This window comes from Spermophilus citellus (genome assembly GCF_964194105.1).
Source record: "Spermophilus citellus genome assembly, chromosome: 3".
In the NCBI taxonomy this organism is placed as follows: Eukaryota; Metazoa; Chordata; class Mammalia; order Rodentia; family Sciuridae; genus Spermophilus; species Spermophilus citellus.
In genome coordinates, this window is record NC_138184.1 from 30237679 (window position 1) to 30252912 (window position 15234).

At 37.5% G+C, this 15234-nt stretch overlaps 1 protein-coding gene across 2 annotated transcripts in view; it reads right to left on the bottom strand.

Moving 5' to 3' along the window:
• The window catches only part of CNOT10 (CCR4-NOT transcription complex subunit 10), a 76809-nt gene that overhangs the window by 41477 nt on the left and 20098 nt on the right, over positions 1–15234 (bottom strand). For both annotated transcript variants that reach the window (XM_081284383.1, XM_081284382.1), the window contains exons 7-10: positions 14924–15007; positions 10602–10719; positions 6743–6892; positions 4768–4970 (exon numbers count right to left, since the gene is read on the bottom strand). In XM_081284383.1, the coding sequence (XP_081140509.1) occupies positions 4768–4970; positions 6743–6892; positions 10602–10719; positions 14924–15007 (555 nt within the window). The remainder of the gene's footprint in view (positions 1–4767; positions 4971–6742; positions 6893–10601; positions 10720–14923; positions 15008–15234) is intronic.

The window sequence follows — 15234 nt, forward strand, 5'->3', positions numbered from 1 at the left end:
TAAGTTACTTACATACATATATAGTATTTCAGCAATATTTTATCAAGATATATTATTTCACTGTAGGTAGCTTGATAATGCCAATTATATTTATCTTCTCCCTTCACTCTACTCTCTAACTTACCTTCAGATGAAATCCCGACCACTCATCATATAAAAATGCCCAAATTCTCATACACAGAAACAAACTGAAACCAATCAATATGAACTTGCAGAACTAAACTCTGCCCTGAACACAAATATTTCTATATTGTTACTTATTTTTCCTTAGTTGTATTAGAGTAACTTTACATAGCTGTACTTTTATATATATATATTTTTAATGGTACTAGGGATTGAACCCAAGGAGGCATTTCAAACTCCACCCTTTTGAGACAAATTTTTAAAATTTTAGACTGGCCCGAAACTTGTGATCCTCTTGTCTCAATCTCCTGTAACTGTCCTAGGATTACAGGCAGGTGAACTGGGGCTGGTTCCATATATGACTTTTTTAATAAATCAAGGATTTGAACAGCATGGTGGCACATGTCTATAATCCCAGCATCTTGGGAGCCTGAGGCAGGAGGATGGCAAGTTTAAACCCAGCCTCAACAACTTAGCAAGGCCCTAAGCAACTCAGCGAGACCCTGTCTCTAAAAAATATAAAAAAGTGATGGGGATGTGAGTCAGTGGGTAAGCCCCTATGGGCTTAATCCCTGATCTCAAAAACAAAAATTCACTTAAAAAAAATTTACACAATGCTAAGAAATACAATAAAATGATTCTAATCTGAATTAATTTTCTGTAAAGGTGGTGGCTAAGCAATATTAATGAAAAGAAAGAAAAAGTGGACATTCTAAATCATTACTAGACTTGCATTCCAGGTTCTCTTCCCAGTGGTGGTGATACATTTACAATGACTCATCCATACTCCCTTTCCTGATGCCTAAAGCCACACAAACTTATCTGGATGGTTATATATTAAGATGTAAAAGGTGAAATCTGGCCTGTGATAGAATCAAATTAAAATAAATAATAAACTGTAGCTGCAATAACAAATTACCGGAAAGTATGACAGCTCAATTTTATTTTTTATATTATTTTTTTTTGTGGTGCTGGGGATTGAACCCATGGCTTGTGCATGTGAGGCAAGCACTCTACCAACTGAGCCAAATCCCCAGCCCCATGACAAGTCAAAAAAAATATTTTTAAAAATATCTTTTTAGTTGTAAACGGACACAATACCTTTATTTGTTTATTTGTATGTGGTGCCAGGGATTGAACCCAGTACCTCATGCATGCTAGGTAAGCGCTCTACCACTGAGCCACAACCCCGCCCCCTCCCGCCTCCACAGGTCAATTTTTTTTTTTTTTGAGAGAGAGAGAGAGAGAGAGAGAGAGAGAGAGAGAGAGAGAGAGAGAATTTGTTTTAGTATTTATTTATTTATTTATTTAGTTTTCGGCGGACACAACAGCTTTGTTTGTATGTGGTGCTGAGGATCGAACCCGGGCCGCACGAATGCCAGGCAAGCACGCTACCACTTGAGCCACATCCCCAGCCCATCCACAGGTCAATTTTAATGTAAAAGCTTCACACATAATTATGATACAGGGTCAGTGGTTGTTTTTTTGGTACCAAGGATTGAACTGAGGGTCACTTAACCACTGAGCCACACCCACCCACTTTTCTTTTGTAAGTTGCTGAGGCTGGCTTTGAACTGGCGATCCTCCTGACTTAGCCTCTTGAGCTGCTGGGATTACAGGCGTGTGCTGCACCCAGCAATGTTTTTTGTAAGATTTTTTTCCAGGGCTGGGGATGTGGCTCAAGCGGTAGCGCGCTCGCCTGGCATGCGTGCGGCCCAGGTTCAATCCTCAGCACCACATACAAACAAAGATGTTGTGTCCGCCGAAAACTAAAAAATAAATATTATACTTCTCTCTCTTCCTCTCTCTCTCTTTAAAAAAAGATTTTTTTCCTCATACTGCCCAGGTAAACACAAACTGTCTCTTCCAAGAAGTCTGAAACAATATGTACCAAATAAAAAAGGAAGAAGTGACTTCATTTTAATAAGTTACTTTTATTTTATTTTTATTAACTTTTTTTAAAGAGAGAGAGAATTTTAAATATTTATTTATTTTTTTTTAGTTTTTGGCAGACACAACATCTTTGTATGTAGTGCTGAGGATCGAACCTGGGCCGCACGCATGGCAGGCAAGCACACTACCGCTTGAGCCATATCCCCAGACCAATAAGTTACTTTTAAATTTAAAACTAGTTTAAATTTGTCAGGCATGATGGTGCATGCCTGTAATTCTAGTTACTTGGGAGGCTGCACTGTGAGGTCCTAAGCAAGTTAGCGAGATCCTGTCTCAAAAAATAATAAGGGCTGGGGATGTGGCTCTGTGGGTAAGCACCCCTGGGTTCAATCCCAATACCCCCCAACCAAAGAAAAGAAAAACTTGCTTGAATTTGTTCAGCGACTGCTTTGCTCATCATTCTTTTGGCCTGACTAAATAAAAAAATTTAATGGAATTTTATTTAGAGCTTCTAATTTTCCCACTGGGATTTTGTGCTGTGACTTTATTTTATTTGACAGTGAGTTGGAGATGTCTTTACTGTCCTTCAGGTCTCCTTAAATCTTTTGTAGAAAGAAGAAAAGTACAGTCAAAGACAGAAAATTATTTTATTTTTATGGTGCTGGGGATGAAACCCAGGGCCTTACACATGCCAGGCAAGTACTCTACCACTGAGTTTATACTCTCACACTAAAATAAAAAATAAAAAGGAATGGTGATGCAGCTCTGTGGTAAATTCCCCTGGGTTGAATTCCTACTGCCCCAAACCCCCCAAATAAAACAAATTTAGAACTTTCTAGAAGAAGATGGAGGACAAAGACCATGTGCCTGATGAAATTCAGAGAATAAATATCATCCTACAAATACTATTTATAAAAATAAGTAACTTAAAAAGACAATAAACCTTACTACATTTCTCTAGTCCTAGGAAGAAGAAACTCTCTAATTTTCAGAAAGTATATGAAAGGCCCTTAATACTTAGAATTGTGAATGGAATAAAGAGAAAGGCAATTTCTGGAGATCCTCTTATTTTTAAGAAGTATAAATTTTGTCAATCAGTTAATTTAAAAATTATCCAAGGGGCTGGGATTGCAGTGGTAAAGTGTTTGCCTAGCATGTGTGAGGCACTGGGTTTGATTCTCATAAATAAATAAATAAAGGCCCATCAACAACTTAAAAAAAATCCAATGAGAAAATTCTCTTAAAAAGCAAAGTACAATTAAAGGCATTAATAAAACCCTTCAAAGAGCCAGGAGGATTGCAAGTTCAAAGGCAGCCTCAGCAACAGTGAGGCACTAAGCAATTCACTGAGACCCTGTGTCTAAATAAAATACAAAATAGGGCTGAGGATGTGGCTTGGTGGTTGAGTGACCCAAGTTCAACCCCCAGTACCCCACTGCCCCCAACAAAAAAGACCTTTCAAAGATATCACTGAGGTCTCTTCCTCCTTTGATATTCTCAAATCACAAACTACTTGAGTACTGTGTGTGGTAGGCAAACATACTTCTTAGTTCTCATACTATCCCTCAGGAAGAGTTTGCTTAGCAGAAGAGCTTCCATATCCTGTATTGCCTATGGCAGGCATGTTAGTCTAAGCTTCAAGATCTCACACTTCCCCAACCTTAACACATCCAGACAGCACTCGAAGGGTGTGTGTAGGGGGGGGTAAGATATGAGGTGATACAAACATTTAGTTATTCTGATTCTGATATAAATTGTCCTTCTCCTACCTCCTACTCAGTTTGAGATCTAAAAAGCATCCACCAACTGCCGTATGGAGAATGTCAATGTAAGCTAGCCTAGTCTAATACCACTGTGGACAAATGTAGAGACAACAGCCTGGTAATTTATAAATTCTATTACTATTTATTGAAACAGAAGTAAAATTCCAAGGCAATGAAGTAAATGTGCAGTTTAATGCAGTCTATATATATATATATATATATATATATATATTTTTTTTTTTTTTTTTTTGGCAGGGTACTAGGGATTGAACTCAGGGGTACTCTACTGAGCCACATCTCTAGCTTTTTATTTTTTATTCTGAGTCAGAGTCTTGCTAAATTGCCAGGGTTGGCCTTGAACTTGCAATCCTCCTGCCTCAGCCTTCCAATTTGCTAGGATTATAGACATGTGCCATCAGGAAGTTCTTTCCATACTCTATTATCAACCCTTCACTAATTACTGGGTATACACAAAATATTAATCACATTTATCAGATGGAATGGCCTCACCCTAGCAGCTGGATCTCTATTCCAACAGACACTGTCTTCTTACAAGCTTCAACTCTTGAATGTTGCCAAACTTACCAAGAATCAGTGTTAACAAATGACTTTTAAAACTAAATTTCTCCCCAACTATTAAAAAACAGTAGACTATCTTTACAAATTCAATGAGGATTGAAGAGGAAATCAGGCTGGGCAGGGTGGTTCATGCCTGTAATTCCATCTACTTGGGAGACTGAGGTAGGAGGATCACATGTTCAAGGACATCCTCAGCAATTTAGTGAGACCCTGTCTCAAAATTTAAAAATAAAAAAGGCTGGGAATGTAGCTCAGTGGTAGAGTGCCCCTAGGTTCCACCCCTAATACCAGGGGAAATAAATAAATAAATAAGTAGATTTTATTTATTTATTTATTTATTTTTGCTTTCTATGTAACAAGTTTCGGGGAAGAGAAAAGGGGGTTTGAAATGGTACCCAGTAGCACTCACCCCCTTATTGGCAGCAATGCAGCACTCAGCCAGCCGTAGCCAAAGGCGGGGATTTGCATGATAAACCTGAACAGCTTCAATCAGACACTCAAAGGCAGCAAGAGGCCTTCCAATGTGAAGAAGCTGAATTCCACAGTTATACAGCAACTCATACCTCTTGTTGGTTAGTAACGTACACATGGGTCTTCCTGAAAATTTTTTGCCTAGTTATAAAAATTTGATGAGAATAAATCATTAAAGTAACAGTTACACTGAAAAATATTTACTCCACTACATATTTAAATACTACTATATTTAATACCAATAACAGTACTTTGAAATTGCAAGAGCTCTCACCAATGGGAGTCTCCATCCCCAAACCCAAAAATATTCTCTAGAATCATCTCAGTTGTCTAAGGGGCAGGGCCAGAGTATCTCCACTCATGTACCAGCTTCTCAGGCAATAATGCTCCAGGGAGACAAAGGTAAGACACAGGAATCACTCTCACTTCTTTGAAGCTTATGGTACCTTTCCACATTTTCAGAGCTTATAAGAAGATTCTACTGTTTTTAGATTTTCTTCTTTGTTAATTTTTTTATTATGTGCTATCACTTATTCAACGAATCCTAGTAGTAAAATAAGAGCAGGCTGGGTATGGTGGTACCTGCTGTAATTCCAGTAATTTGGGAGGCTGAGGCAGGGAGGATTTCAAGTTCAAGGCCAGCCTCAGTAATTTAGTGAGACTCTGTCTCAAAAAATAAAAAGGACTGGGGATGTGGCTCAATGGTAAAGTGCCCCTGCATTCAATCCCCAGTACTGTGTGTGTGTGTGGGAGGGATGAATAGGATCACTTGTCGTTTAAAATACATTTTCCAGGGCTGGGGCTGTGGCTCAGTGGCAGAGTGCCTGCCTAGCATGTGTGAGGCACTCAGTTCGATCCTTAGCACCACATAAAAATAAACAAATAAAATAAAAGCATGCTATCCATCTATAACCATGAAAAAAATTAAAAATATACATTTTCCATCAATTAAATAGGTTTTTATTATTTTAAGCAGTTGTCAATGGCTTGATTTTAAGCATTTCACATCAAGGATCCATGTAATATGAATATTAAAGGATAAATGTCAGGAATTTGCTTAAAGTTGTCAGATATTTCTAATGGTATCACATGTGAAACTCCACAAAGAACCTGTAAATAAAGCTAGTTTGGAACAGTCAAGAAAATTTTTAGTGGGGTGTAGTGTGGCACACCTGTAATCCCAGGAGATGGAAACAGGAGAATCCTAAATTTGAGTGCAGCCTAGGCAATTTAGATCCTATGTCAAAAATAAGATTTAAAAAAAAAAAAAAAAAAAAAAGGTCTGAGGATGTAGCTCAGTGGTTGAGGGCTTGCCTAGCTGCCTAAGGTAACAGGTTCAATCCCCTGTACTGTAAAAAACAAACAGAAAAAAAAATTAATTTTGAGTAAATAGATATGGTTCATATTACCACGACACATTACAGATTTTATATTCCATGAAAAACTGCATGTAGCTTAGGTTTTTTTTCTCTTTCTTTTTGTGGTACTAGGGATAGAACCCAGGGACAGTCTACTGCTGCTGAGCTACATCCTCAGTGCCTCTGCCCCATGCTACTTTTTTATTTTTAGAGAGGGTCTCACTAAGTTGCCAAGGCTGATCCTCTTGCTTCAGCCTCCTCAGTAGCTGGGATTATGGGCCTATGTCACTGTGCCCAGCTTGAAACAATTCTTTTAATCATTCAAAATTACTTCAGACATCAAGGATCCATATAATATACTTAATATTCATATTACATGGAACCTTGATGTAAAATGCTTTGTTATTCAAAGTAGCAGTATTTACGAAAAATCCCCAGAGCTTGTTGGGCAGAATCAGTGTTACTTGTGTGTAGGTCCACATAGCATATATTTTGACCAGATGCTGGTCAAAAATCAGTAGTTAAATATGAAATGTCCCCCAGTGCTGGGCTTACCTGGATCAGTGCTACCTGCACTGAGTTGTGCACAGACATTGTCATTTTCCTGAAGAGCCTTCTTAAAGTAAAAAATTCCCAAATTGTGCTTGCTCATGGCAAAATGGATGCAACCAAGATTATTCCAGAACATGCATCTCAAGCATTCACCTAAGAAACATACAAATAAATCTGTCTACAGAAAATATTTTACTCTTGATGTCTCTCATGAAAGAAGCAGACTCATGGGGTGAGTGTAAGTTAATTTTGCAATTTCATATTTAAAACTCAGAAAATATCTGAAAAACATTTAAATTCTATTTTTCTTTTCTTTTCTTAGTACCAGGGATTGAACCCAGAGTTGCTTTACCACTGAGCTACATCCTGGCTCATTTTAATTTTTATTTTGAGACAGGTTCTCCCTAAGTTGTTTAGGGCCTGAATAAAATGCTGAGGCTGATCTTGAACCTACAATTTTCCTGCTTCAGCCTTTCAGGTTGCTTAGGATTACAGGCATATAGTACTGTGCCCAGCTTCTACTGTTATTTTAATTTAAACCTCTTCAAATAAACATGAGCGTGGATGACCATCTTCTCACATGTTTGGTGGGCATTCACATTTCTTCACCTGTACTATCTTATCTTGTCTTTTATCTGGTTTAAAAATTTAGTTACAGGGCTGGGGTTGTGGCTCAGTGATAGAGTGCTTGCCTGGCATGTGTGAGGCCTTGGGTTCGATCCTCAGCACTGCATAAAAATAAATAAATAAAATAAAGGTATTGTGTTCAACTAAAAAAAAAAAAAAAAAAATTAGTTACAGACGTTTTTCCTATTGCTTCCCAGCTGACTTGCATGTTATAGACACATTCTGTCACATCTGTTTCAAATATTCTTGCCCACTTCTATTTGTCATGTTTTGTGACTTGATTCAATATATATGTTTGATTTTGATCATAAAAATGTTTAACATTTTTATGTGGTCAAAATCTTAACAATCTTTTCTAAATTCTATATTTCTTAATTAAGCATTCCCCACCACAAAATTAAACTACTCAGCAGAGTTTTCTTTTTTTATAATTATACAATTATTTTATTTTTAAAATCTAATTAATTTTATTTATATGATAGTGGAATGCATTACAATCTTATTACACATATAGAACACATTTTTTCATATATCTGATTGTATACAAAGTATATTCACACTCATCAGAGTTTTCTTTTGCTGTTTTTTTTAATTTTGTTTTTATATTTTAATTCTTCATCTCAACATATTTTACTTTGGTGTAATGAAAGTAATCCAAGTTTTATTTTTCTTTTTCTAAATGGCTCTCCAAACATTCTAAGATAATTTGCTGAATAGTCCATACCTTTTTTTTAATATATATATATTTTTAAATTTTTTGAGAGAGAGAGAGAATTTTTAATATTTATTTTTTAGTTTAAGGCGGACACAACATCTTTGTTTGTATGTGGTGCTGAGGATCGAACCTGGGCCGCACGCATGCATGCCAGGCGAGCTTGAGCCACATCCCCAGCCCTTTTTTTAATATTTATTTTTCAGTTTTTGGTGGACACAACATCTTTATTTTATGTGGTCTGAGGATGGAACCCAGCTCCCCGCGCATGCCAGGCAAGTGCGTTACCGCTTGAACCACATCCCCAGCCCCAGTCCATATCTTTAATCATATATCTGACTAGAATGAAAAAATTCATAATTAGGACATTTATTAGTTAACAGAAAAAACTAAAGGCCGTCTTCTGGTATAGTTTTAAATTAAGAAATAACAATGTTTTATTTTTATTTTTTATTTATTTATTTTTTTAAAGAGAGAGTGAGAGAGGAGGGAGAGAGAGATTTTTAATATTTATTTTTTTAGTTCTCGGTGGACACAACATCTTTGTTGGTATGTGGTGCTGAGGATCGAACCTGGGCCGCACGCATGCCAGGCGAGCGCGCTACCGCTTGAGCCACACCCCCAGCCCAATAACAATGTTTTAAAAGAGAAAAGGAAGCCAGGTGTAGTGGTGCATGCCTTAATCCCAATGGCTTAGTTTGGGAGGCTGAGACAGGAGGATCTCATGTTCAAGGGCAGCTTCAGTAATTTAGAAAGACCCTAAACAATTTAGCGAGACCTTGTCTCCAAATAAAACACAAGCCAGGTGTGGTGACACACATCTCTAATCCCAGTGGTTTGGGAAGCTGAGGCAGGAGAATCAAGAGTTCAAAGCCAACCTCAGCAAAAGCGAGGCACTAAGCAAATCAGTAAGACCCTGTCTCTAAATAAAATACAAAATAGGGCTGGGGATGTGGCTTAATAGTTGAGTGCCCCTGAAAAGGGTAGGGTGGTGGCAGCTGGAAATTTAGCTCATGGTAGAATATGCCCTTATTAGCAGGCTTGAGTTCTGATTCTCAGCATTGAAAAAAAAAGGGAAAGAAAAACGAAGCTTAGAAAAAGTAGGAGAGCTGGAGTTGTGGCTCAGCGGTAGAGCGCTCGCTAGCATGTGTGAGGCACTGAGTTTGCTCTTCAGCACCACATGAAAATAAATAAAATAAACGTATTAAAAAAGAAAGGAAAAGTAGGAGATTACTTCTGGGTAAGTAGCATTGTATACAATTTAAGAAAAATCTTGTTTTCCAAATATTCTCTAACAACATGCTTTATCAGTAGCAAAAAATGTTTGTATATAGAAAGCAAATTAAAGATTTCAAAATATCAATAAGGGGCTGGGGTTGTGGCTCAGTGGTAGAGAGCTTGCCTAGCATGTGTGAGTCTGGATTCTCAGCATCACATCTAAATAAATGAATAAAATAAAGGTCCATCAATATCTAAAAAAAAAAAAATCAATACACAAAATACATGTATAACTATACAAAAATCTATCCCATTAAATTACCATAACTGTTGACTAGTTAACTATACACCTAATCCTGATTCCATTTATGTATGTATGTATGTATTTACTGTATGGAGGAGTGAAACCAGGGCTGCTCCACTACTGAGCTACATTCCCAGCCCTTTTTATTTATTTTGAGACAGAGTTTTGCTGAACTGCCCAGGTTGTCTTTGAACTTGTGATCCTCCTGCCTCGGCATCCTGAGTCGATAGAATTACAGGTGTGCACAACCAGGCCTGGCCCTAAGCCTTTTAAAATTTTATTTTAAGACAGGGTCTTATTAAATTATCTAAGCTGGCCTCAAACTTATGATCCTACTGCCTTGGTCTCCCCAGAAGTGAGAATTATCAGTGTGTGCCACCATGCCTGGCTCCCATACGTTATTTCTAAGCCAGTATTAAAAAACAAAATGAAAAAGCAAGTGAAGTTAAAGTAAAGAAGTAATGAGTCTTCTTCTGAAATAGAAGCAAGCCATAAACTAAAATTCCTGCAGCAGAAATAGTAAAAAAATTTTCATTTTAAAAATTAGCAAAAAGGGCTGGGATGTGGCTCAAGCAGTAGCGCGCTTGCCTGGCATGCACGGGGTGCTGGGTTCGATCCTCAGCACCACATACAAATAAAATAAAGATGTTGTGTCCACCGAAAACTAAAAAATAAATATTTAAAATTCTCAAAAAAAAAAAAAAAATTAGCAAAAAGGCTGGGGTGGGGTGGCGAGGGCTGTAATCCCAGCAGCTTGGGAGGCTGAGACAGGAGAAGTTCAAAGCCAGCCTCAGCAACTCCAAGGCGCTAAGCAACTCAATGAAACCCTATCTCTAAATATAATACAAAATAGGGCTGGGGATGTGGCTCAGTGGTTGAGTGCCCTTGAGTTTAATCCCCAGTACCAAAGAAAAAAAAAAACAACATTCCAAGGGAAACAAAAAGCAACAGGGAGTATGAGAGTCAGGAAAAAATACTAAAATTTTACAATTTTATTTTACCTGTTTTCATGAATCCTGGATGCTCAGTGATGTTTGAACTATTTAATAGTTTCACAGCTTTCCGATAATTGCCCCGTAAGTACTCAAAATTGCTTTTAAGAAATAGAGAGGGTGCAGACTGTAAAGCAAATACAAAAGTTATTCAAAATTTGTTTTCAGAAACGTAATGTAAGATCATAGTTATATTATAAAGGTATGTGCTCAAGAGTATATATAAATTGGTTAAGACATGGTCACAAAAAAGTATTTTTTTCTTTTTCCAGTACTGGGGATTAAACACAGGGCATGCTGTGCAAGTGCTCTACACTGAGCTACATCCAGAGCCCCACAAAACTGTATATAGTCTCTTAAATTTTTCACTGCTCTCTCAATCTAAGAAATTGAAACCTGTCAGAAAGAAAGCACTTTGTAAATAGGATAACTAAATGTCTACTTAAAAGTGTAAAAGGATGATTAAGGGTCTACCTTAACAAATTAATACAACATATATGCATTAGAATTCAGTCTATATGGTTGGGGATATATATATATATATATATCTCAACGGTAGAGTGACTTGCTCGCTTGAAGCCCTCGGTTCAATCCCCAGCATTGGAAGAACAAAAGAGAAAAAGGAATTCAGTATATAGCTGGGCATAGTGGTACATACCTATACTCCCACCTACTGAGGCAGAAGGATTGCAAGTTCAAGGACAGCCTGGGTAATTCAGTGAGACTTTGTCTCAAAATGAAAAATAAAAAGGGAAGACTGGGGATGTGGCTCAGGGGTAGTGTGTTTGCCCAACATGCATGAGGCCTTGGAATCTCCAGCACAGCAAAATAAATAATTAAGAGGTTTGGGTATGTAGCTTAATGATGGAGTACCTATGGATTCAATACCCAAAGGGGGAGGGGAGGAGAATATAGTCTATAAAGTATCAATTGACTGTTTTCGTCTACTATACTAATAATTGGAAACCAATTTAAGTTTTTGTTTTAATTTTTTTAGAGACTGGGTCTCACTATTTTGCCTAGGCTGACCTTGAACCTGTAGGCTCAAGTAACCTTTCTCAAGCATCATCTCCACTGGCTTAACCAGAAGCCAAAGACAGAACAAACTAGATCTTCCATTTTAATGATTAGTAAAGCGTTTAGTGAGTTTCCTCATTTCTTAGGATACAAATATGCCTTTCAAATACTTTTCCAAATGAAAAAAAAAAAAAGTTATTCGATACATGGAAGAATTTTCCAACGGAAGGCTTTGTTTGCAAACAATATAATTATGCTGTTCCAAAGATCATATTTTGGATTGCATATCATCTATCACTTTTAAGACTTCTCTTAAGGCAGGTCCCCTAAATAGTACTTCTTTGGAGCCTAAAAGCATGCAAAGATTTGAACACTATAGTAACACCCATCTATGAAGGCATCTGTAATTCTTCTTCTTATTATTATTTATTCACTTTATCTTGGAAACAGGCTTTCCTGGGCTGCGGCTGTAGCTCAGTGGTAGAGCACTTGCCTTGCATGTGCAAGGCATTGGTTATGAACCTCAGCACCACATAAAAATAAATAAATAAAATAAAGATATTGTGTCCATCTACAACTAAAAAAATATATATTAAAAAAATCCTACTTCTTCCTCAGATCTGCTTCCTGTACCCCTAAGAGTTCTGTTCACGAAGGAAACAAGTCTTTTCTTTTTTATTCTGCCATTTGATGTTTATTATTTTCAAATCTCAGGTTTATGTACAGAAAGTATGAGCACTAATAAATAAAAAAACAGACCTAAAATGGCCTGGCTCCTATGGTCAGCAGGTCACATGTAGCAATGGCCCTCTTGGCATTATGTGGGCTGGTGCCTTCTGGTAACCCTCTGCCATCAGCCCCAGCCTGGCATTATGAGGCACATCCACCATTAGGCACCTTAGCAGCGTGTGACTCCTTCCTCATCCATCTGGTTTTGTTAACTGCTCTGGAAGAGTTTGGGGCAGAGCCCCTGGTCCTGTCCCAGAGGTACAGAATTTCCAGGGGTGAAAACGGTTTTCAAAGCTTATTCTAGGTGGCAGCACTGCTTCCTAACATTTTCCCTGATTCAGGTATAACTACTGTACTGCATTCCAATTATTTATTTTCATTGTCTCTCTACTATGACTATAGCTTCCTTTATGACAGGGTTATGCCTTTCATCAAAAATAAAGATTAAATACAAAGAAAGTTTGATAATGGCTGGCTAGCTAGCTATTTAGGATTTCCCTTCTTAACCTTCAATTGTTCTACAACACTTGTCCTCACAATTTATAATTTATGGATATATTGAGTATATCCCAGGGCCTGCCATCAGGCAGGATTCTGCCTGAGATTTCAAACTGTATCTTCTCTGGCTTTTACAGTTCAAAATTTACAGTTTTCCTAAAAACATTAAGATTGGTTACAGTTTTGTTTCTTTCCTACACCACCTTAAAAATAGTTTTTTAGTAGAGTAATATGGTGAGGAGAATAGAAGAAAGGAGTAACTAAAGCTCAAATATTCTAGTATAAGTCAAAAATCTAAGGTATCATCAAGCCAAAACTCATTTGGAAGGGACAGGTTTTCATTATAACTTGACTGTTAAATCTTTAATAAAGGTTTTGAGTATAAAATTCTAGCGGGGTAGAGTGGTACACACCTGTAATCCAATGGCTTGGGAGGCCGAGGTAGGAGGATCATAAGTTCAAAGCTAGCCTTAGCAATTTAGCAAGGCTCTAAGCAACTTAGCAAGATCCTGTCTCAAAATAAAATATGAAAAGGGCTGGGGAGGCTGGGCGCAGTGTCACACACATGTAATCCAAGCAGCTCAGGAGGTTGAGGTGCAAAAGTAACTTAGTGCAACTAAATAAAGTACAAAAAACAAGGCTGGGGATGTGGCTCATTGGTCAAGTGACCCCAAGTTCAATCCCCAGTATCCACCCTCCAAAAAAGGGCTGGGATGTGGCTCAGTGGTTAAGTGCCACTGGGTTCGATATGTGATACCACAAATAAAACACCCAGCAACAACAACAACAAAGAAAAAATAAACAAAAAAACATAAATGCCTAATATTAACAAAATGTTTAAGTAAATTGTGATTAAACCATTCACTGAATACTAGGCAGCTATTTTATTTTTTTAAACATTTATTTTTTAGTTGTAATTGGACATAACACCTTTATTTTATTTATTTATGTGGTGCTGAGGATCAAACCCAGGGCCTCGCACATGCTAGGCGAGTGATCTATTACTGAGTCACAACCCCAGCCCTAGGCAGCTATTTTATTTTATTTATTTATTTATTTTTTTTTGGAGAGAGTGAGGGGGGGGGGGAGAGAGAGAGAGAGAGAGAGAGAGAGAGAGAGAGAGAGAATTTTTAATATTTATTTTTTAGTTCTCAGCGGACACAACATCTTTGTTGGTATGTGGTGCTGAGGATCGAACCCGGGCCGCACGCATGCGAGGCGAGCGCGCTACCGCTTGAGCCACATCCCCAGCCCATAGGCAGCTATTTTAAATGGAGGTTAAAAGGGAAAATACTTGTTACAATTTATTTTTAGTAGAACTGGGGATTAAACCAGGAGCCTTGCACATGCAAGACAAGTTTTCTACTACTGTTATACACCCTCCTGCAACCCAAGTTCGTTTGTTCATTTATTTATTTTGTGGTACTGGGGACTGAACTACTACCTGTCACGGAGCTACATCTCCACCCATTTTTACTTTTTGAGACAGAGTCTCATTAAGTTTCTGAGCTGGCCTTGAATTTGCAATCCTCCTATCTCACTCAGCCTCCAGAGTTGCTGGGATAACAGGTATGCACCACCATGCCTGGCTCAAACTGTTATAATTTTTTGGAGGGGTGACGGTGGGGGTGAGGGAAGTACTGGGGATTGAACTCAGGGATACCAACTGAGCCACATCCCCAGCCCTATTTTGTCTTTTATTTAGAGACAGGGTCTCACTGAGTTGCTGAGGCTGGCTTTGAACTTGTAATCCTCCTGTCTCAGCCTCCTGAGCCACTGGGATTACAGGTGTGTGCCACTGCACCCAGCAAATTGTTATAATTTTAAGTGAAAATATATTAAACTATGCATACACTATAATTGTTACCTCCCAACTCTATAATATCAAGGTTTATATCTGATAGTCTACTTAATAGAACAAGATAAATTACTGATTTGGTGCAAGTTTGTATTTGGTTCTTACGCACGCTAAGGATGTCCTTTACCACTGAGCTATACATCCAACACAAAATAAGTTATTTAAAATTGATAATTATGCAGTCTAAATAAGAATGCCAAAAACTGAAAAAAGTCCAAAAGAAACTTACATTTCCAGCTGTGTTCATGACTGATTTGATTTCCCTTTTGCATGCCTTCAAGGACTTCATTTGGATATAAGCTCTTACTTTGTACTGTCAAAGAAAAATGATACTATTGAAGAACTAAGAATAATTTACATGTGCTAAAGTTTTACTTTCTATTTCTAGTTAAGGAAATTAAAATTAATCTTATTAAAATTATATAAATATTTATTTATTCATTTATTTACAATATAGTTATACTAGTTACTTACAATGACAAGTTTAAATTTTTCTTAAGTATTCTATTTTAATAGAACTCTTGGAATATACTCCAAAAC